General features: G+C 35.1%; 1 protein-coding gene across 21 annotated transcripts in view; it reads right to left on the minus strand.

The window, feature by feature from the left end:
- Positions 1–22,419, minus strand: part of MBNL1 (muscleblind like splicing regulator 1) — a 179,709-nt gene that overhangs the window by 109,228 nt on the left and 48,062 nt on the right. For 2 of the 21 annotated variants that reach the window (XM_064586231.1, XM_064586241.1), the window contains exons 2-3: positions 3,900–3,992; positions 353–908 (exon numbers count right to left, since the gene is read on the minus strand). The exons of 17 other annotated variants lie outside the window; for them this stretch is intronic. Coding sequence is in view for 1 of the 4 variants with exons in the window: in XM_054504355.2 (XP_054360330.1) it covers positions 3,900–3,905 (6 nt within the window). In the remaining 3 variants the exon portion in view is untranslated. Of the gene's footprint in view, positions 1–352; positions 3,083–3,899; positions 3,993–22,419 lie in introns of those variants that run through there. 2 more of the 21 variants (XM_054504355.2, XM_054504358.2) reach the window with 2 other exon arrangements.

The raw sequence follows: 22,419 nt of genomic DNA on the forward strand, positions 1-22,419 counted from the left end.
TGTTTTAACTGTTTTCATTCTCGAGATTTCTCTTACTGGATACACAATGCAGATTGCGAAAGAGAAAAGAAGTGCTTCGTAGATTCCAATGAAAGAATGGAAAAAAATATTTTTATAAATTTATTAAATGCCAAGTTTAATATAAATAAAATAGGTTAGAAATGTTAACATCATACCGAACTCCTAAAAGAGGTGTTTTAATAAGTAGTTATCCAATCTAAGACTCATATGCTGGCTTTGTCATCAAGCACAGAGTTCCCCAAGGACATTCTTCAGCTCTTTAGTCCACGTTAAATCCATGGCTATAGGTTTCTAGTTCTAGAACAGCTTCCTGGAAAAATCAGAGTCTTACCTTTACATGTCTTCCGCAGATGTTTCTTGGTGCTTTGAAAAGTCCTGAGGTCTATGTCAAACGGCCATTCTTGTGCTCCCAGGGTCTTAGGGGCTTGGAGAAATCCCAACACCTGCTGCTACCACTGAGTGTCGAGGCTAGAAAAGCTTCAGGGTTTTGACAGCAGGATCACTGAGCCACAGCCAAAGCTTGGGAAGCCTTAACAACTGAAAGCAAGTGTAGAGGGCAACGTGGTACCCAGCATGGGCTCAATCGTAGCAGCAGGGGGAGGAATATTCCCGCCCTCACAAGGGTATAGAGGCAGCCATCAGGTAACCCAGGCTCTGTCAATGGACAGGGCAGAGCAAGTGGAGACATGACCACACAGCATGAGACCCTGAGGGAATGGAACAACTAGCACAGAGCTCAGGTAGCGCTTGAAAAGAATCACCAAAATTCCCCGACAGAACACAAGAAGCAATGGCAAAATGCAACGAAATACATGGAGACAGGCCATTCTAGCATCCCATAAGAGAGCCAAAAACACAGTTGGGGGGGGGGATATGGAGCTCTAGTTCTAGAAAGAAAAGTAAGGAAGACATATTACAGTATGCCTACTGTATTTGAGCTTAAAAATCTAACAGGTGACATAAAAATGCCTAAGTCCTGTCATTATCACATTCGTATTAAGATAAGGAAATTTACAAATATATCAAACCACAGGATGCTAACCCACAAGGCAGCAGAAATTAAAAGGCGAAGTTGTCCATTATTGGAGGAGAAAATGTAATAGAAGTTTTAAACTGAGCTGATTTTTAACTTGAGAAATCACGAAAATTGCTTTTGAAATAAGAACAACGAATGCTTTATCAAATACATCACTTTGTATTCTGATCAGATTAGGAAGACTGAGGAACTCAATGAGTTAAGAGAAAAAGAATAGGAAGAAAAAGAAGCAATTGGACAAAGAGCATTCAGAAATTAGAACAGGATGACACAGAAGTAAAGGGAAGAAGAAAAGAGGAGGAAGACAGGAAAATGTGGCTAACGTACTAGGTGTTAAATGCACCCTCAGATAAACCTCTTACTAAGACTCTCCTGAAACTGGACTTCGTAATACTGCTGTCCAGAGAGCTCCTTCTAGCTTGTTAACCACTGTTCACAGCTCTTCAACGACTCACAAGGCCTCAGGAACTCATCTGGGGGGCCCACTGAATATTAAACATCCAACAGGTACAAGAGACAGACCCTAAGGCAATTTTGTTTTAAGGATCAGGATAAAATCAAGTCAGAAAGGAAATATAAACTCTGACAGAACTTTAATAATTCCTAATATGTGCCAAAATAAAAAGAATCAGCCTTACTTGGGAACTATCTTTTTTTTTCAAGATTAGAAACAAACTAACCATGGGTGCTGTCTTATGCTTGTTTCAGAATTAAATGAGAAAAAAATCTGCCAGTTGATGGCAGCTCTATGTGTGCAATTCTTGACTTCAAGGTATTTGTTTACATATGTTTTTAAATCCAAGTTACCTAAAATATTAATAATAATCTTTTACTTGGTATCAAGAAGCTGAAATCAGCTTGTGTTAGGAAAGGCTGATTTCCATCCCTCACCATATAGACATAGTGATACAGATATACAGTTAATAACATGCACAATCAAAGCAGTTCTTGTTGGGCAAATTTACTTATGTCCCATAAGTCACTAAGGGTCCACCACTTTTATAAAATGAAATAGCCCTTATGTTACATAATAGTAAGTACCGCGCAGGTAGCTAGTACTTTCAATTTGAGAGAACTGAGAATTGATAAGGGAAGGGGGTGATGAATCTGAATTTCCTTTTAAAAATACTTTTCTTGTATAAACAGTACCAAAGTTTAGATGTTGGTTTGAACTGAAACTTAATATTTTAAAACACAATCATTTCAATATGATAGGTTTGGGTAAGGAAAGACTGAGTGAGCCCCTATGGTAGAAACCAAATGGAAATGGACTTGAAAAATATTAATACTCTGACTTTATTGAATAAAATATAAAAACCCAATTACAGTTTGTCTTTCTGACCTATGCTGTCAATCCCACTCATGAACATCAGTTTCAACAATCAAACCAACAAAAACTAAAACAAACAAAAAAATGTGGAAGACAGTACTCAAAAAGTGATTAAGTGTCACCAAATGTGACGTAGCAGCATCGATGCATTTATAGAGTTCTTTTGAGTTTATGGTATGTCAGGATTATTTTCAGTGGAAACAGAAAAATCCTTACTGGCTGTTTAAAAATATACATTCTATCGCTACTGAAGTATCCTACTGAAGTAATAAGACCAGATAATCTAAATTTGTGTTTCCCTGTTGTTAAGCATCACAAGGGGAGCAATTTTTTACAAATGTGCAAACAATCATATCCCTGTACTTAGTCAGCCTGGAAACACAGCAGGTGCTCAATAACTATTCACTGGCTGATATACCACATGAGAAAAGGCACTCCTCAAAAAGTGTGTGTGTGTGTGTGTGTGTGTGTGTACCCACACGCATGTGCGTGTATGTACAGGGATGGGAGGAGAAGGCGTTGTGGTCAAATAAATTTCTTAAAAGTTTAACAGTTATCTTCCTGCATGGCTTGTCAGAGCATTTATAATGCTACCATGAATTCCTAAACTTAATTGTCTACCTTTTTTATGCAATACCTATTAAACATAATTATTCTAGGAAAACTTGGTCTATACCTTTATGGCAAACTTATTATGTCTATATCTTCCAATTTAAATGAAAGACACAGGTGAACTATTAATTGGTATATATTCGTGTGTGTTCTAAATTATAAGAGGAAAGAGATATATATGTATCTTAAGTCATATGGCAGGCTTTGTCAAAATGGGAAAATAAAATTTTAGAGTGAGAAAAATTGAGATAGCTCATTCAAATTATTCATTTTACTGACAGAGAAACTTGGTCAAGGAAACTACCTTGTACTGGTACATAAATATATTAGCAATGTCAAAGACCCATCCTGTGCAACTATCTAATATATCCAGTATCTTACTAATTTGCTTACATAATTATCTTAAATTGAAAAGAATATTCCTGGCAAGAACTATGCATACTAAATAGTTTAAGTTAAAATTCTATACTCCATTGCTGTTTAAAAAAGGAGGTGCTCATTTAGAATTGAAAGGAGGAAAAACTGCTTTCATATACTAAAAAGTCATAATTTTTTTTTAGATCACTGTGGGTCATATGAAAAACAAGAGTAAAAATTAAATAGTGGAAATTACAGTGGAAACTTTGTTCCATATACTGAGGTATCTAACAAACTTCAGGATTAGTATCTTCAAGTAGCAAAGCTGGGAATACATATGAACTTCATTTATGGAAGATATATATATAAGATCACAGATCAGGTCACAAGTGTGAAAACTAGGACTCCCCTCTAAAACAACATTCTGATGCTCAGATAATCAGAGGCCATTTTCCAAGGGGCGCCATGTCAGTCTTTGGGAGATCAGCCCTTTCCCAAAAGATACCTTGGTGAACTGGCTCCCCATATGCCTTATTCACTCACCAGCATCCATTAGCCAACTCCATGCTTTATCTTCAATAGATAAGATACAGCTTCTTCTTGCCATGGTGCCATGAAAAGGATCCAGAAGGTTCCCTTTAAACAACATTTCCTGAGTGACTGCGGCAGCACCAAGAGTAAAGGATGTGCCAGGTCAGCCCCTTTTCCTTCCCAGCAGTATTAGCAGCAGCGGCAGCAGCAGAAGCTGGAGCAGACCGTTCAGACCCAACTCCTTGCAGGATGCTAGCCAAAGCACTCTTGTTTACTCTACACCTAGACGGAGTTTGCCCGTATGTTTGCACCTTTCCCAGAGTGTCAAAACAGGTGTTTTCCTGTGATCATGCTTAAAATCTGCTCCCCAAACAAGGTGATGAATATACTGTTACTAGGAAATTCTAAGTTTCTAATTCTATGGAAAACATGTTCTTAAAGGTTTACTTTATTATAAGGAAGCCTGGATGAATCCTTTTAAGAATTCATTCGCCCTCCTCGCTCCTAATAAGCAAGTGGATTGCCCTAAAATTTCCTGTTAATGAAAGAAAGGATGTTACCATATAAAATAAATGCCATCATGCAATACTGGTCACCTCTTTCCTAATGTTCTATCTGCCTTCCTGGCATAGAGTCACTTTCTGCAAACACTGTTTTCATAATCTTTACAACACTCCCAACGGATGGGGAAATACCAGGTCTTATGATCTTTATTTTACAGAAGAAACAATGACTTCTTTGCTATTATATTTTATTCCCATTTTGATGTTATTGATGAGCTGATTTTACTTCCAGTACTGTTCAACTTAATGAGTGGCTAGAATATGGCTGTACAACAGAGGCGGGCAGGTAACATCATTAACAAAGCATTTCCTTTACTTAACTGATTGATCCAGAGCGAAAATACCATAGATATAGACAGTATCCAGAGATTTTTAAAAATATCATAGCTCAAAAAAAATTTCAATAGCTCAACCAAGGATAAGGGTAATACAGATTACCATTTTCCTAATAAGTAAATGCTATTTACTTATTAGAGCATAACCGTAAAGAGACATAAATACCAGAACACAGAAACATTGTTCCCTGCCTAGTAGAGAATACCAATACCAATTCTCATTAGCAAAATGGAAACCCTATATACACAGAATCTTAGTATATAATGTTTCTTGTATATTAATACTTTTCATGTTCACTTCATCATCAAAGTAGTAACAGGAACAATCACTAACACGTATTGAATGCTCACGAAGTTGCCAGGCACTGGTCTTAGTGCTTTAAACGTGTCATCCCATTTAATCTTCACAGCAACTACAGATCAGATATTATTACTGCCTTATTTCGCAAATGAGGATACTGAGGTTCAGTCAGGTTCCATCACACATTTAAAAGTCACAGAGCTCGCAACTGACATGGACCCAGGTTGTCCAGTTCAGAACTGGAGGTCTTAAACATTTTGCTAAAACTGCCACATTAGTTTTGGTTTTCATTTCTTTGTGTATTGCATGTATACCTTTAACAAGACAGACATTAGAAAGTGTGCACGTAAAATTAAGATTTAATGATGGCTAACGTGTATATGGTACATATTGTGTGCCATGAAAATTCCGTAAGTTCTTGACATGCATGTATTATAAGGTTCACAACACCTCAACAAGGCAGATAGACTCCCATTTAGCAGGGTACATCGGAGGAATCGGAGGCATAGAGCGTCAAGGGAGTTACCAAAGGTCATACAGCTACTAAGGAATGAGTGTAAACTTTGGATCCAGGGAAGGCAGCTCCTAAAGTTGTGGTTTTATGCCTACACCTATCCTTCACTGCCTCTTGAAAGCTGATGGCGTGTTACACTTAAAGAAAGGGAGTAAGAAATGTCAGGTCTGGCCGGAACCCTGCTGGGCAGACGATCTGCTATTACAGTATCTTTTCAAAAACTTAATATGCATAAAGTATGTCCGTTTATATGATATACAAGTCTACATCCATTTCTCTTAATGATGTTTACTAACAAGGAATTACATGTTTCATTTGATTCTCAGATTTTAAAAAAAGTCAAGGACAATTTCAGTATCCACATTTTTTCCCAAGTATATCGTATCTTCAGAAGCACTAACAGGGTGGTAACATTATTATCAGCACAGTACTGGTCATCCTGGTTGGGGGATTACCACTGCTGGCAGCCATACTTCTATTTCATTCCCATCATTTAATTATATATTTAATTATGTGCAGGACCAAGATAATAATTATGAGATTAGAGGAGGCTGCAGAAATCTGAGGATCATCCCTTGAGGTATGGGCTGAAGCAACCTTGAACCAGGATACCTCCTTGAATATTCAGCAGCTGAAATGACCTTCTTTGAATTAGCGCTTGAGGACACAAAGCCACCTGGGTCACCTCAGCTCAAATCAAGAACTTACGGTCGCAAAGGTAAGACTGAGAAACCAATGAAGAATACTGAGACCAACCTATCTCTTTAATTTGGCAGCAAGCCTAACTCTCCGGACTAAGTTTGGCTAGCTTCAGCTTTTTTGGCTTTAACTTAATATAAATTAGCACAAGAAACCATGAAAACTTCAGAGAGAAAATATAGTTATGGTGAAGGCATCTACCCTCTCAGAATTTAGCCACAAGCTGTAAGAAATGCAGCCATTTGGTGGCATTTAGCAAGAAATTTAGGTGCCCATGTGGCACAGCTTGAGGTGATGCATTCGAGCCTATTTACTCTCGATTATTTTTAAAATCAAGAGTTTCCAAAGAAGGAAGATGACAATTCTTTACCCAATTTCTAGACAATTATCTTCTCTGCAGAATTCCTTGAGTGGTGGCATTATACATTGTACCCACATAAGCTTGATTCACTCTTTGGCTGACAACAAGATTTAAATTTATCTGTCTTCGATGTTAACATTAAATTAACACAAAAGTTATTCAAAAGTTCTTTAAAAAACACATTCTGACATCTTTTGGGTGAGAAAAAACAAAGTAACCTCATAGGCTTTTACATAAGATAGATCATAACAAATTATTTCTATGACCTTAACACTACTAAGTGATACGCTAGGAAGATCAGGACTCATTTATGCAGTCATCTGAATATACATATATATTTGTTTTCTGACTGTTCAAGTTATATACTGTTCAAGTTATCTACCGCAGCTACAATTATTATATATATAATTATATATATGATTATACATATATATATATGTATCTCCAAACATACATACATTTGGATATATATTTTTTATGACTGTTCAAGTTATATATTGTTCAAGTTATCTACTACAGCTACAATTATTATTCCTTGCTGATGTTAATGACAGTGCAATTAAAAATATAGAAGTACAAGTTTGGGTCATTTTAAGACTTTACTTTCAGAAAGATATCAAACAACAGAAGTCACAGTTGTAGATGAATACATTAGCTGCTTCTTATTCATCAACTCTTACTGGGTATACTCTTTTATTTAATTTTTTGAACTTGGCTTTATCTGGAAAGAAATATATTAATAAGCACCAACTCTAGGTCATACTTAGATCAAAACAGGTAAGGTTGCAGTGAGTTATCAACATTCTTCTGAAACTAAACAACACATTATTACCAATCCTTAACTAATACCAAGTCAGTCAAGTATAAACTGGTGACCTAAAAGTGAAAAGCTCTAATTGTGCATTACAAATTCCTGAGTCATTTTGACCTCACAACTTTATTCTTTAAATAAACCTACATGCTAGCTAAAGAAAATCTACAAGCAACTCAGTATGACTTAGTGTTTCCAAGCCAGGAAAAGGAAGGACTTTCAGTGTTCGAGATAACGTTTGTTTTCTGTAGTCTGGAAAATAAACATTTCCTATGCAGTTAAGCACAGAGACTGCGTGTGTGTGTGTGTTTGTGCGTGCACACGTGTGTGTGGAAAATGCCTGTGTTTGTGTGGGTAAGGGTAGAGGGAAAGAGAGGAGGAGGAGAGAGGAAAAGAGAAAGATTTTTTTAGTAGTATTTAGTGTTCATGTAACACCAAGTTTTGTGCAGGAGTTAGAATTTATCTCAGCAAGTTATGTGCACATGAGCCATGAAAGAATTGCAATTTGTCAGTAAAATCAACAGGAAATGCTTACCTGATCATATATATCCCATTTCTATTAATTCAATGATACAGAATGATTTATTACATATATAGTTACATAAAGTAATATAAGTCTCGGGTCTCTAAATTGATTTGTTATCTTTATTTCAATGTACATAAACCATTTTCTGCATTTAAATAATATCAGCATTTTTTTCCTGATAGAAGAATAAGTGGGTTTTGTCCTGATACCATGCTTATATAACACTAGAGATATCTACTTTAATACATTTCATGTAATTTATTGCTTACTGGAGTTACTAAGCAATGACCAAGAGAAGTAATCTTTTGTATTTGTCAAGTATGGATACATATGTAACCTATTAAACAACAGTTTAAGTTGTCAAGGCATGAGTAAGGGCTTCTCTTGCAACCATCCATCTTCTCATGTGTTAATTGGAAATGCATCATACAAGCCTCTGTTCCATGTCTGGGTACAACATTATGAATTAAAAGCACAAATACCACCTCCGTGTCAGGGATACGGCTACATCTACTAGTTCAGTTAATCCTCATTGCACAACTTTGAGGCAAGTATATTACTGTTCCCATTTGACAGATGAGAACAGAGAGGTTGGAAAATCTGTCCAGCAAAATCAGAATGCCCCTAATACCTTGGGTAGAAACTAGGGACTAGTGGGATTACACACACACACACACACACACACACACACACACTTGCATTGGTTACTTTCTTGTTTTCTGTCATAGGGATTGTTATACATATTTTTTAAGATACACGGAGAGTTGCAATTTATATTTTTGAGGATTTATAGAAATAATTCTTAAACTATTTGGAGACTGCTACTCCTTCAGTTGTCGGATAAGAAAATGTAAACGGAAAATTATTTCAAACCAAATAGCATACATATTTTAAAATGCCCAGAAGGCTTTTATTTTATCCAACACCCGAAAATAGTAGAACATTAGTTTGTTCTAAAAGAAATACATTTTCTTTATGCACGCTTGACACTGCTGGCTGACCTCCGCCAAGTCAACTCGGCTAAGGAGTAAACATTCTTTAATTTTTACAGGGCTCTTCCAATGTCAAAGAGCAAATTTCCCCATTTTTATTTTTGTTTGTTGTGAACATGAACTTTATATCGTATAATTAAATGTGACCAGTATTATTCCTTTTTTAGGCTCAGTTTCACTCCTAAATTAGCTCCTGTCTGTCTCTTAGCACAGGCACTTCCAGTTCTACATTCCTGTTTAAAATATTTCTTCCCCCTCTCTCCACCTTTTTTTTTTTTCCCCTTCCAGAAATGACTAATCTTCCTGTTATTCTACTCTGTCAGTTTTTCCCTTGGTATTCTTTTCATGTTGCGTAACGTTTACTTTTCAACGACTCCTTTTAGAATTTTACTACTGTATCCTTGGTGCTAGCCTTCCGTTTTCAAGAGATTAAAACAGTCAATATTTATATATTAGCAAGCTTTTTTGTCAACTTCTGTGTTATTCAGATTAAGCTATCTCCTCAAGCCAAAAATGCAACTATTCTTTCAACTGACATAATATAAATGTCCATTTGTTGATCTTCAAAGTTAAATTCAGTCTAATCCTCCGTTACCAGACACAATTAAAGGCCTCAGCTTTTTGTCTCCTTTCAAATTTCCTGATAAGTGTTAGCAAAGCAACATAATGCCACTTCTTTTTAAATTTTCTTAAAAATATAAAATAAAATTCTCTTGCTTTCCAGGACTTCTCCATAACATCATAAAACATGTTAGCATAGACTTACAAGCAGAATGTAAAGTTTTTCATCTTTCTGATTTTCAATTGCAAAAAAATTATTTTAATTATATGCCAAGAATCTGATTTCTACCCTAATTTTAAGTAATTATAACAGCTATATAGCGATATATTATCTGAACATGAGTAAAGAGTAGAGTTTCTATCCTAAGAGGAAATATCTGAGTTTTAGAATTACAATGACTATTTAAATATACCTAAAATTTATGACATAATATTGCATGCCTAACAAAATGTTAATCACAATCTCAGATTTACATAGTCCATTTTTTGGCAAATTCAATATTATATTCATTATCTCATAGTCATAGAATCCCACAGGGAAAGCAGTATCTTACTAGTCGTATTTACACTGGCTATTCATACAAGAAGATGCTCACAAGGTTTTAGAAACTGTACATTTTTCTAAAATCCAAAAACACCTTTAAAAATCCTGAAAAAACATACTTAATTACAGGAGATAAAGATATTCCTAAAATGTCACCCTCACTTTCTGAAAATAAAAGGCAAATAAAGTTCAAATATTTGCTCAAGTTAAAATAGCATAAGCTCTTCCTATTTACTTTTAGTCTTGGGGGAATCCCCATTATTTCCTCTTCTTACTTTTTCAAGTAACAAAAACTAAAACTTCCTTGTTTGTCACATATAATGCCCTATATGGAGACATCGCATTTTTCTTTGGGTCAGCACAAATAACTTTCAAGACTCTTTATTGTCCATATTTCAGACTCTAGGGCCAGGGACTCTAAAGTCAGCTAAAACATTCTTGGTTAATATTTATCATATAGGACATCAAATGTTATAGTAACCAAAACCAGATTCATATACATGTTTATTTTTTTAAATTACATCACATTATAAGTAGAAAACAAACTATATATTCTATGAAAAAGGCAGGGCTCATGTCCATGTCCCCAGCAACTAGCACAGTGCTTACCTCTCCCCACTCCCCCAAAAAGATGCTCATTAAATATCTTCTAAGTGGATAAATTCAATCATATAGGGGTATATTATGGTAAATAAAAAAGGAAGGACAAGATACTTCCTGGCACCATGGGAAGTAATATTCTCAAAATGCATTAATCAAAAAAAAGAGGATTAGGAGAAATCATTCAAAGAATATCCCCAAAGGAAATTTTATCAAAATTTGTTAGAGTACTTTGAATGAAGCTGTAACTATATTTAGGTCTTATATTAAGAAAAAAGTTAATGTCTGATTCTGAAATTGATAAATAAAACTAATGCATTTTCTCCACCTTTCTAATATAAACCATATTGTGGAGGTGCCAATTAGTTAGTAGGAAAAAGTTCTTTATAGAAAAATTACAGGTAATTAATGTAGGAGGAATGATATAATTAAAAGTCACCATTCTGCGATCCCTAAAAAAAAAAAACATGAAGCTATGAACTGATCAACAATGAGGTGAAACCACTGGTCCAAGTCTGATGAACTTTATAGGACTGGCCCAGGCTGACCTGAACTCACTGACAGATTTCAGCATCATTAAAAGTGGGAACAACAGAAATTATGCCCCCTTGGTGTGATGCAGTCAAAACTATAGAGCACCATGTAGGAAGTATTCTCACCAAATAATAATAAATTGCATTACAATTGAACTGAAGTCTAGCTTCAATTTCTAGTCTACAGAAAATCAGGGTGATGGAAGGACAAGGTAAACATCACTATAAGGAAACAATTAGCTAAATTTAGAAATCTTCTTCATGACAATGACTGAAGTTTTCAACAAATAAAGGCATGGGGAGAAAAAAAGGAGCAGAAATTATCACAGAGTAGGAGAATCTTAAAAGATATGACATCCAAATGGAGTATGTAAATCCTGTTTAGATGTTCATCTGATCACTCCACCTATAAAAAGGCTCTTGCAGTGACAATAGGGAAAAATTGAACAAAAAGTGGGTACTAAGTAATATAATGCAATTATTATCAATTTTCATAGATTTGGAAATAGAGTTACATTCAAAACAAATTCTCATCTGTTACAGATACATACTAAAAAAATTGTAGGTATACTAATAGGATGTCTGAAATCTGTTTTAAAATACATCAGGGATAAAAGGTTATGTGCGAGGTAATAAACGAAATAAGATGGGTAAAATGCTGACTGATGCATACAGGATACATGCATAAAAATGCTGATTCATACATCAAAAATAGCGTTATAGTTTCTCTAATTTTGGATATGTTTGAAAATTGCCATAATAATTTTTAAAGCTTAAAAAAAATCACCACAAACAGAAAGCAAAAGAGAATGAGTTAAGTTACTATCTGGAAGAATAACCAAACTTTCCATTATATTTCTGACCCAGAGTCACAAAGCCTAGTTGACAAGCTAGACTTTGCTTCTTACAATATGATTTGGTGACCTAACCCAATTCATTTACATCTGTGAACATAAATATCTCTATCTGTAACAGAAAAATGACTGACTTAACCTACTTCAAAAAATCATATATATATATATGTAATATATATATGGAAATAAATTATAAATTTAAAAAAATCTTAAAAATATAGATATCATTACTAAATGCTTTCTTGTTCACCTTCATGTCATATGTATATGTATTATCAATTCAACCAAATGATAATGTCTTTATGATCAAAGTCTGTGTCTTATTCTTTTAATCAACAACCATTCAACATATGTTTCTAAGGGGTCTACTACATACAAGTATTCCACTAAATAGTAAGAACACAAAGGTGGTGAGAGAGAGGGAGGAAGGTACATAATTACCATTCATGTGCCAAAGACAGTTACAGAGAAATGAATGGGACATACTACAGACACAAAAAAAGACAAGATAATAACATGGCCAGGGCTAGGGTGAGGAGAAACTTCCTAGTGGAGTTACTATCTAAACTAAATCTAAATATGAAAAAACTTTACAAATATTTTAGGGAAGGAAAAAAAGTTCTAAGGAGAAAGAAAGGACAAAAAACTTTAGGTTGGGTTGGAACAGCAAAAAGAGCTTCCTCTTTTCTAACAGGGCACTATCACTAATACTCAATATTACAGGCATTGGGCCTCAATCAGTGACCCATTGGACTCAACAAAATGCTAAATACTTAGTAAGGGATCAATAAATATCTATTAATTAAGGTACAGAGAGAGAAATGGTAGTACTATTTGAGTGCTCACTGGGCACCAACCATTTTGCTAATATATTGAGATAAACATATTTCTTTTTTTTTTTTTAAGATTTTATTTAGTTTATTTGAGAAAGAGAGAAAATGAATGAGAGAGAGAGAGAGAGAAGGAGCAGGGGGAGGAGCAGAGGGAGTGGGAGAAGCAGGCTTCCTGCTGAGTAGGGATCCTGACGTGGGGCTCGATCCCAGGACTCCAGAATCATGACCTGAGTCGAAGGCAGATGCTTAACTGACTGAGCCACCCAGGAGCCCCAAGATAAATGTACTTCTTATTCAACCTCACATCAACCCCAAGGTAGGTCCTAACTTACAGATTAGGACACTGGGGCACAGAAGGGCTAAGTAACTTGCTCAGTCACTCCATTAACAAGTGGTACATTAAGCAATGTTCTGAAGGTTTCAAACAATGTGGAAAGAAAATATTTGGAAATTAAATTCTACATGGCTATTCTACAAGGTCAATCGATTAAAAAAAGAAAACATGACACTATAAACAGTGAGTGCTGCTAAGTGTCTAAGTGGCTTTCTGGAGAGAGAAGGACCTTGAGTTGTGGATTTGTCAATTTCCACGATGTAAATATACTCCCACCATGGCCAATTTCAAGCTGCCGACATGACATCACTTAACCTGGAGTTGGGAAGAAATCTTTACGTGAGCCAGCTCCAGCACACCACTGGCCATAGCCTTCAACAACCCATTCAGGTAGAGAGTTATATTAACAGGCTGATTATATGATCAAGAGGATAACAAGCAAATCAAAGAAAAGGTACAACCACTAGCTCTGTCTACAGGACTCTGTATACAAGTGACAGCCAATTCATGTTTGAAATGAATGAACTCCTAAGTAGAATATAATGTATGAAAGCCAATGAGATTCCTCAAGGAAACATACATTTTCTGTGAACAAAGAGTTGACACTTAAAAAAGTATTCTTCCTATGTGATTAATGAACTGTGATTACTAAGTGATTTCCTACTAAACTATTCCTCCTTAAGGTAACACATAAGAGGATTTATTTCTAATTAGAAAAGTTAAAAATGAAAACACAGTTGAAGGAAACTATTTGATTTGGGTCATCAACAGACATGGCAACCAAAAAAGGGGAGATTACTTTTGCATACCCTGTGTTTTACAAGCTTCCTGCCATATAAAAGGTGTTGAATGATACTGATATGAAGGAAGGAGAGAAAAAAAAAAAAAGCCAATCATAGAACTAGATTTATATACATTAATCTTATTTATAGTTAAAGAATATGCAGATATATGTATATAAAAGGGAGTTCACAAATGATTAATATTAGCATATTTACACCATTGCTTTAAAAAACATTCCTTTAGGTTACTCATTTAACAATAGCACTGAAAGAATAAGCAGAGTTAAATGAATTTTATATGTGTACAAAAGGGAGTTAGAATTATTATTAATATATTGCTCCTACCTCCTTATGAAGTCCCTTTATCATTGAACAGTGTCCAATAAATACATCTAGATGAATTTTAATGAAACATATAAAATAGATTTTTCACATAAATGCAAATATAATGTTGAAGAGAAGCTACTGGTGATTAGCAAAGCAAAAAAAAAAAGATAAATTAAATACAAATTTCTTGAGAGGTCTAGCAACCTTAAACCAGATGTCTCCATTTTGGGCATGTGGGCAGTCTGATGACCTGGGACTGAATCGGGCTCTCACGAACCTGCAGCCTATCTATTAGTTAACAGAATCCTGGCTTCAAGAGACTCCATAGGGGGGAAAAAAAAAAAACACAATTCATTAGCACCTCATTATGCTATTTAATACACATGCAAAAAAAATGCGAAAGATGCTTCTGAGTCTTGTTAGAGTCTCAGTACGTTGTTTTCTGATGTTCTTGTCTCAACAGTAGTCCTAGACATCTTTTATTGGGTCAATTTGACTATTGATTTTTACTCATAATGTTTATCAAAGGCAGAAAGATATCACTTTTTTAGTCTAATGCCTTAGGGGAGAAAAATTCATAGAATAAATGATTAAAAATGAAAAAAATCAACACTGCCTGGTATATAAAATATCTCAAACAACCAATTTTGTTACTTAATTAAATTAACAATTTTTCAGCCCAGTTATCAGACTGAGATGAGAGTATAGGTGTATATTTTTATCTTTGTGATATCACAATTAGTTGAGAAGTGAAAATTCAAGTCAAATAATTCTAGTGTTCTACATGCAATGCTGATTTCATTTCCTTGAGTGAAAGAGGCCTTTCAAAGAGGTGACTGTGTCAACTTTTAATGAAACGTACGGCCTAATTTATAACTGTAACATCTACAATTAGTTCATTTTTTTGTAAAGCTTGGAGGTGGGATAAGGAAGGTTATAGCATGGATCAGGAGCTAAGATTTCAACTGGTATTCCACATTTCATCCCATTTTAATAATAGCAAAGTAATATTTATTGGAAGTTTACCATGTGTCAGGCGTATGGGCAGACACTGGAGATTCACAGATGACAAAAGGCACAGTCTCTGCTTTTAAAAAAGCTTCCAGACAGGGGACATGGGCGTTTAAACTAACTACAATGGTCTATACTGGAGTATGATAGAGTTCTAATATGCCTATTGACACTGCGTTTTCATGAAGTAAAATAACCTTATAAGTAATATATGTGTTTTCATATTTCTATACAATGGTAGTATTACCTAACTTACTAGAATCCTATCTAAAACAAAAGTGAATAGGCTCTGGGCCAGAGATTAAGAGATTGCCTTAGGTGAAAATTATTCTGTCCAGATGTAAAAAAACAAATAAAACAAAAAAACTCAAGAGAAAACAAATACTACTATCTCTTCCACTTAGTTTGAAAGTGGATCTGACTACACGGTCTTTTGAAATTAACATGTCACTACATGCTATACAAACAGGAAGCAAGGCCTGAAATAGAGATATATAATTACTGATACTAAACTCCTTACAATTTTCATGATGAAGAATGGCATGCCAGGCTTAATTTGCTATCTCCTGAACATTTTCATTATTTCCCAGCCTGCAAGATTAGAAAATTAAACTAGCCTCATAATTATGAGCAAACAAAACAAACGTAGTGGGGAGGTCTTCTCTAAATTCATCTCTTTTGCTCAGGACAGTAAGTATTACTTCATTCCAAGGGGAGATGCTCTATATAGAGTCCATATCTCTTTAAGATTATTATCAAGGCCTTACCTTTTCTGAAAACACACACTGTTGCAGAAAAGCATGCCAAATCTAAAATAATGGATCAGCAGAACTTATTCTCCAAGCAGATGACATTTACAAATTGTGAATCTCCTTGAAGAGGTCCAATAAGTCTCAAGGAGTAATATTTCTTAATGTTCAAGTGGCAATGTGGCGATTGTAGCATTTGTTACCAGCTACATAATTACACCACTCTAACCCTTAATGAGCCTGAAGTACTAAATTTTTAATCCACCCCCCCCGATGATCCTCTTCAAAATGGATAAATATAGGTTTCTTCTCAAATACTTAATTGCTAGGATACTGGTTATCAACACATAATCTGGATCATTTTTGACCCTCTAGAGCTTTTTATTCTTTTTAAAACAGCTCATATCACATAGTTCCTAAAATAATTACTGGAGGGAAAAAGTCATGAGCAGGTTAACAAGGGGCAGGGCCTAGGCACTTAACACTTTTTAGAAGCCTAGACTCTCTTTTCTGCTTTGGGTTGAAGATTTACAATACTGTAAAGTTTTCACATTTGGAAGGCAAATTTTTTTTTCTTTCTAAAAGTAAAGTGTGGAGAAATTTAAGGGCAACAGAGATACATGGACCTCCCCATAAATAATATGTATCTTTGCTATTATTATTTCTACAATAAAACAACAATAATTATAGTTGCTATAGTTGCAGTCTGGTGCCCAGAACGTTCCTCTCATAATAAATACCAACACTGATCTAGGGTCTTCTCAACATTCTCAGTAGAGGTTTTTTTGTTTTGTTTTGTCTTTTTAAAGGAAGAAGAAAGAAAGAGAAAGAAAGAAAGAAAAAGAAAGAAAGAAAGAAAGAAAGAAAGAAAGAAAGAAAGAAAGAAAGAAAGAAAGAGAAAGAAAGAAAGAAAGAAAGAAAGAAAAGAAAGAAAGAAAGAAAGAAAGAAAGGAAGGAAGGAAGGAAGGAAGGAAGGAAGGAAGGAAGGAAGGAAGAAAGAAAGAAAGAAAGAAAGAAAGAAAGAAAGAAAGAAAGAAAGAAAGAAAGAAAGAAAGAAAGGAAAAAACACTGATAATGTTGTTATCCTGGTAATATCACTTCTCCCTATGCAACTTTTGAAGGGTAAATATTATTCTACATAAGCCTGATACTTTTCTAACAAAGCACTTTTATTAACAGAGTTAATATTGTTACAGAATAACTGTGTTTTGCTCCACTGGCCCCACCAATTATCATTCCCCATTAGAGACATGGGCTGTATGTACAGCCATGCATCAGGAAGCCTGACCAGGTCCCTATGTTCTGTCTGTACAAGATAACATACAAAACATGGAGTAAGTGCCAAGAAAGGCCTGTTCCAGAAATTTACATCAGGATAACGTAAACACAATCCATTAGAGTGTCAGAGCAATTTAACTGCTTGGGTCCTACCATAAATGAAGGATGCCTTAGAGAAATACTTTTTATAGTTACATGTTACTGTCCAACAAATGTCTCATTCCATGAAAAAAATCCTCTAACATTGAATTTAAAGGCACATAAAATCGGGGCACCTGGGTGGCTCAGTCGGTTGAGCATCAGGACTCTTGATTTTGGCTCAGGTCCTAATCTCAGGGTCCTGAGTTCCAGCTCCACATCATGCTCCCTGCTCAGCGGGGAGTCTGCTTGAGAGTCTCTGATTCTCTCTCTCTCTCACTCTGCCCCTCTCCCCTCTAAAATAAATAAATAAATCTTAAAAAAAAAAAAAACACATAACATCTGCTCATAATTATTGGTCATGGTCAGGAAGAAACAATGCTTTCAATTCATCTAACAATAAATGGCAAGGATATTCAAAACACCATACATACAGAGGTGATTAATGTAAGCTTCCCTTTCTTAAGGAGCTTAAAAGCTAGTGTGGAAAAAAAAGAAACATGAACAAATGAACTGTAAGATCAGGTATAATGTGATTTATCCTGTGATACACAGAATGCTAGGGAAAAGTAGACAAGAAAAGTTATTCATTTCATGGAGTATGTCTCATTTGATAATCATTGTATAATGAGGGCCTCTTATGAGTAAGGGCACAGAGACAGAACTAAATCCATCGTCACCTGAAACCACAGGTTGGCTACAGATCCAAGAGTTTAGCAAACAAACAAAAAGCATCTATGTAAGAATCAATTGGCTATGCAGAATTTAAAATATAGGGTATAAATACAGGGTATTGTATATTTTATTATAATCTTAAACTTGTCCTATTTCTCCTTTTATTAGTTTTATAATAAACTCAAGTATGTACATACATACTTTTTTTTTTTGGAGAGCTTGTTATTAAAGAGCAAGACACCATAAAATATTAATGCCACCAGTAATCAAGGCATCAGAAGAGTCAAGAAAGTTATTCACCTTTAATAGCAGCAAACAGCAGGGACTTGACCTTAATAGCAGTTTCCATCAACCAGGTGTGTCAGTCATGCCATTTTCATGAAATGAAACAAGATATTCCAGTTTTTGCTGGGATCTATTGACTAGTCATATTTAAAGGGTCCCGATGATCTTAGGATCTTTATGACTATAATTGGGCCCTAACCTCACTGGCGGCTCCTTGGTTCCCTAAGCAGTAAAACAAATGGATTGTATGACATTGTTTCTAAAGACTCTTCTAACTGCAATCCCAAAAATCTATGGATCACTGGGATTGAGTTCAATATTAAAAGCAATAAAGGAAAGAACTTCTTTTTTCATGGAAAAACCTAGCACCTGAGGTTTTTATTCTTAAAATTTTTATAAAGCCTCACTTGCCATGGAGTCTTTGACTACTGAGTGATTTGCCTTGACACAGTTACTCTGGTAAAAACTTTAAGTGGAATCACAGGTAAATCTCAATTTTCTTTCAAGTTACTTCAAAAATACTAGAAACGCTTCCAACAGTACAAATAAAAATGAGATTAGTAGGTTATACTCCAAATTTTCAATATTAACCTCATATTGGAAAATCATAATAATCAAGGGTACTTAACTAGCTAGGATATTACAGTTCGAAAGCTGGCTGCAGTCTGTGAATCACTGGAGTGTCTTTTAGTTTTTAATCTGTATTGATTTTATTTCTATACTTCAAATTGACATAAGAGCTAGTCATGGCTTAGAAACAAGATTTGCAGCCCGTCCTTCCAAAGATCTATGTGGTAATGATAAACCCCGTGGTTGGAATCCATCAAGTTCACACTGAGCACTGTCCCTGGTGGGTGAGGAGTTGGTGCTGGACAATGCGTCTTTTCAAACCACCCAGAACAGAATCCGTAAACCCACAAGCAAATGATTTTCCACCGATCAAGTCCTATTTCATTCAAATACAGTTTAAAACTACATGGTGGAGGGCGCCTGGGTGGCTCAGATGGTTGAGCGTCTGCCTTCAGCTCAGGTCATGGTCCCAGGGTCCTGGGATCGAGCCCCGCATTGGGCTCCCTGCTCCTTGGGAGCCTGCTTCTCCCTCTGCTTCTCTCTCTCTCATGAATAAATAATTGAAATCTTAAAAAAAAAAAAAAAAAAAAAAAAAACTACATGGTGGAATAAATGCAGTAATTTTATCAACCTAAAACATTTTACCTTTAAGATTATGATGATGCAGCTTTACTTGTGCTACTAGAATTAAAAAAAAAAGTTCAAGAAATAAAATGGCCAATGTTCTACCATGATGGCTGAGTTAAAACTTATAATGCTATTACATAATTTCGTGTTGAGTCTCAAGACAATATTCATTAAATAACTGGAAATGTATGAAGCAGTATCCTTTTAAGGAGTTTTGTCATAAGATAAACACGTTTTAGTGATCAAATCACTTTCAGAATGCTTGTAACTTGAGATTTCATTTTTCTTCCAACAGTGACCTGTTTTTCTCTAGAACAGTTACTCAGAAAAATATTTTCAGCTAGTCATAAGAATGACTTCCTTAGAAGCCCTTTCCTTTGTACTATTAAACAGTCTGGAAAATTGCTTGCTTGACTCATTCATGCTGTCAAAATATACTACAGGCTAAGGCTGACCATCCATTTTCCATTTCCTAGAATAACACATGCAATTTATGTATGAAGTTCTAAAGTAAGAGCATTTGGGGTTTTAGTACCACTTTCATGTGTTGATAGTTTATAAAACTATATCCACACAGGCTATGCATTTGCTATGTCTGAGGACTGCCGCTTACGGAAGAAAAGTTACACACGTTTAAATCCATTATCCTTAAAAGGTAAAAGGTCAAATGAACAGAAGAAGGTCTCTAAGTTTTAATAGACTACCATCACTTTTAACTATCTCACTACCATGAGAATCAATTAGAAATTCAAAGAGAACATTTATAATAAGAGTCATTTGGAGATTACTCTATTTGGAGTTATTTGGCAATTCTAAGAAATAAAATATGTAAAAAAAATACGAAATTCTGTCCAAAACAAGAAGTTATGAAGTCAACCAGGTCATCACTGTAACTCCACATTTGTTGACACACATTTTAAGACTTAAAAGTAACACTTTTTCTTTTACCAACTGGCTATTACAATTAATAGAAAAGAGATCGCAAAATGAAAGGTATACAATAAATGGAAACCTGCTAATTATAATCAACATACACCAAATAGCATTTTTTTAGGGAACAGAGATCATAGGGAAAGTCATTTAGAGAGAAAAAATATTTTTGAATCAGAAATCTAATGAAGACATTAATGAAATGAAGTGAATCCACCTTCTAAATATGAATAAGAAATTACTAAGTAGGTGAGATTATTTTGTTTTCTTAAATCATGTTTTAAGATTTATCTACAGTGCTAATCAAAAAGCAAAGCCAGCTCTGTGTGAGACTCTGGAGCATGCGAAGATTTCCAGATGGTTTTATCCTTAGGAGAAAAAAACATCTTCTATATAGATTGAGAAGTCATGGCAAAAATACTATGTTTCCTGAACCTCTCAGCAATGTTGAAAGAGCGACTGTTAACCAGGAGCATATAGCTGTTTAAAAATATATTTGGCCCTGTTTCTTGGTTTGGACTCCAAGTGAGTAAGTCTAGCTGGTAGGGCAAGTGGTGATGGGGAGGAGAGGGGGGAATATACTTTTCCAAGTCTTTTTTGCTTTGTGCCGGAAGCCTGGAAAAGTACCCGAGATGCTGTTTGGCACACAGTGGGCATGCCACGTAAGCTGTTGACTCACTTGGAATTAAGTGGATCCTACTGTTAGTATGGTTGATCACTAGACAAGGGAAAGGTTTAGGTCTAGTAGGTATTTGGAGCATAAGTGGTCCAACTGGCACCATCTCTTATATACTGTGTTCAATCCTGAGCTTTTCATATTTCTACTGTTAAAGTTCTGAACTGGGAGGTCTTTTGAGGCCAGGATTTTAATAAGCATTTCAAAAAAAAAAACTGTTGTAATTGTTTATGTTCCCCCATTCTTCAAAAATCATAGGCTAGCCAAATAAACCAGAGGTGACGAAATGTTTTAGATAAAAAAACCCTGGAAGGTATTAACACAGGGAGAGGGTGGTCCTCCAATCATTCTGAAGCAAATGTATTTTGAAAAAGTAAGCAAACTTAAACTTTGAGGTCATAATTCTAGGAAGGATTAATAAAGAACACCTTTATTAACATGAAAGTCACTTTCATCATCAGTATTCCAATATTGTTTCCTAACTTAGTATTTCCATAAGAGAGAGAAAAAGAGAGGGACAGAGAGAGAGAGAAAGAGAGAGAGAGAATGCACAAGTGCATGCTCTTCAACTGTTGATATTATCTGTATAGACTTGTCTGCTGGAAAATGTTTCTTTAACTTTGGTTTGGCTCCTACCTTGGAGCTGATGGGAAATAAAAACATTTCCATGGATTAGAGCCAACTGAGCTGCTAAAACAAAAGGTAACATTCATCAGTGAACCATGGTACCATGATCTCATTCTGAAGGTTAATTTTTTTTACCTTAAGTGTGGACTGTCTAAAGTTTGGAAAAGTTAAACAATTAATGTTAAAGAAACTAAGTAAATATGAGCCTTATCTTACATGTTGTTATTTACATGGAAAAAATCTTTTTTAACTATGAAACATGAAAGAAAACAGTCGATAAAAAGAACTCATTTGATTCCTAGCTTATTTTGCTTAACTTTCTATCTCCGCAATCCCCCCAAAATATGAGTGCCCCAGACACATATACATCCTGCTTATTATTTCTACTTATATCCAGTAATATGTAGTTTCAACAGGAAACCATTCTTAAGGAGAAGTGAATTTTTATCAATAAAACATGAGCATCTGAAGGTGGTACCCACCTTGATTTTTAAAA

The sequence above is a fragment of the Mirounga angustirostris genome, unplaced genomic scaffold, assembly GCF_029215605.1.
Source record: "Mirounga angustirostris isolate CCGP_5_RB_7025 unplaced genomic scaffold, mMirAng1.0.hap1 SCAF_1, whole genome shotgun sequence".
Lineage (NCBI taxonomy): Eukaryota > Metazoa > Chordata > Mammalia > Carnivora > Phocidae > Mirounga > Mirounga angustirostris.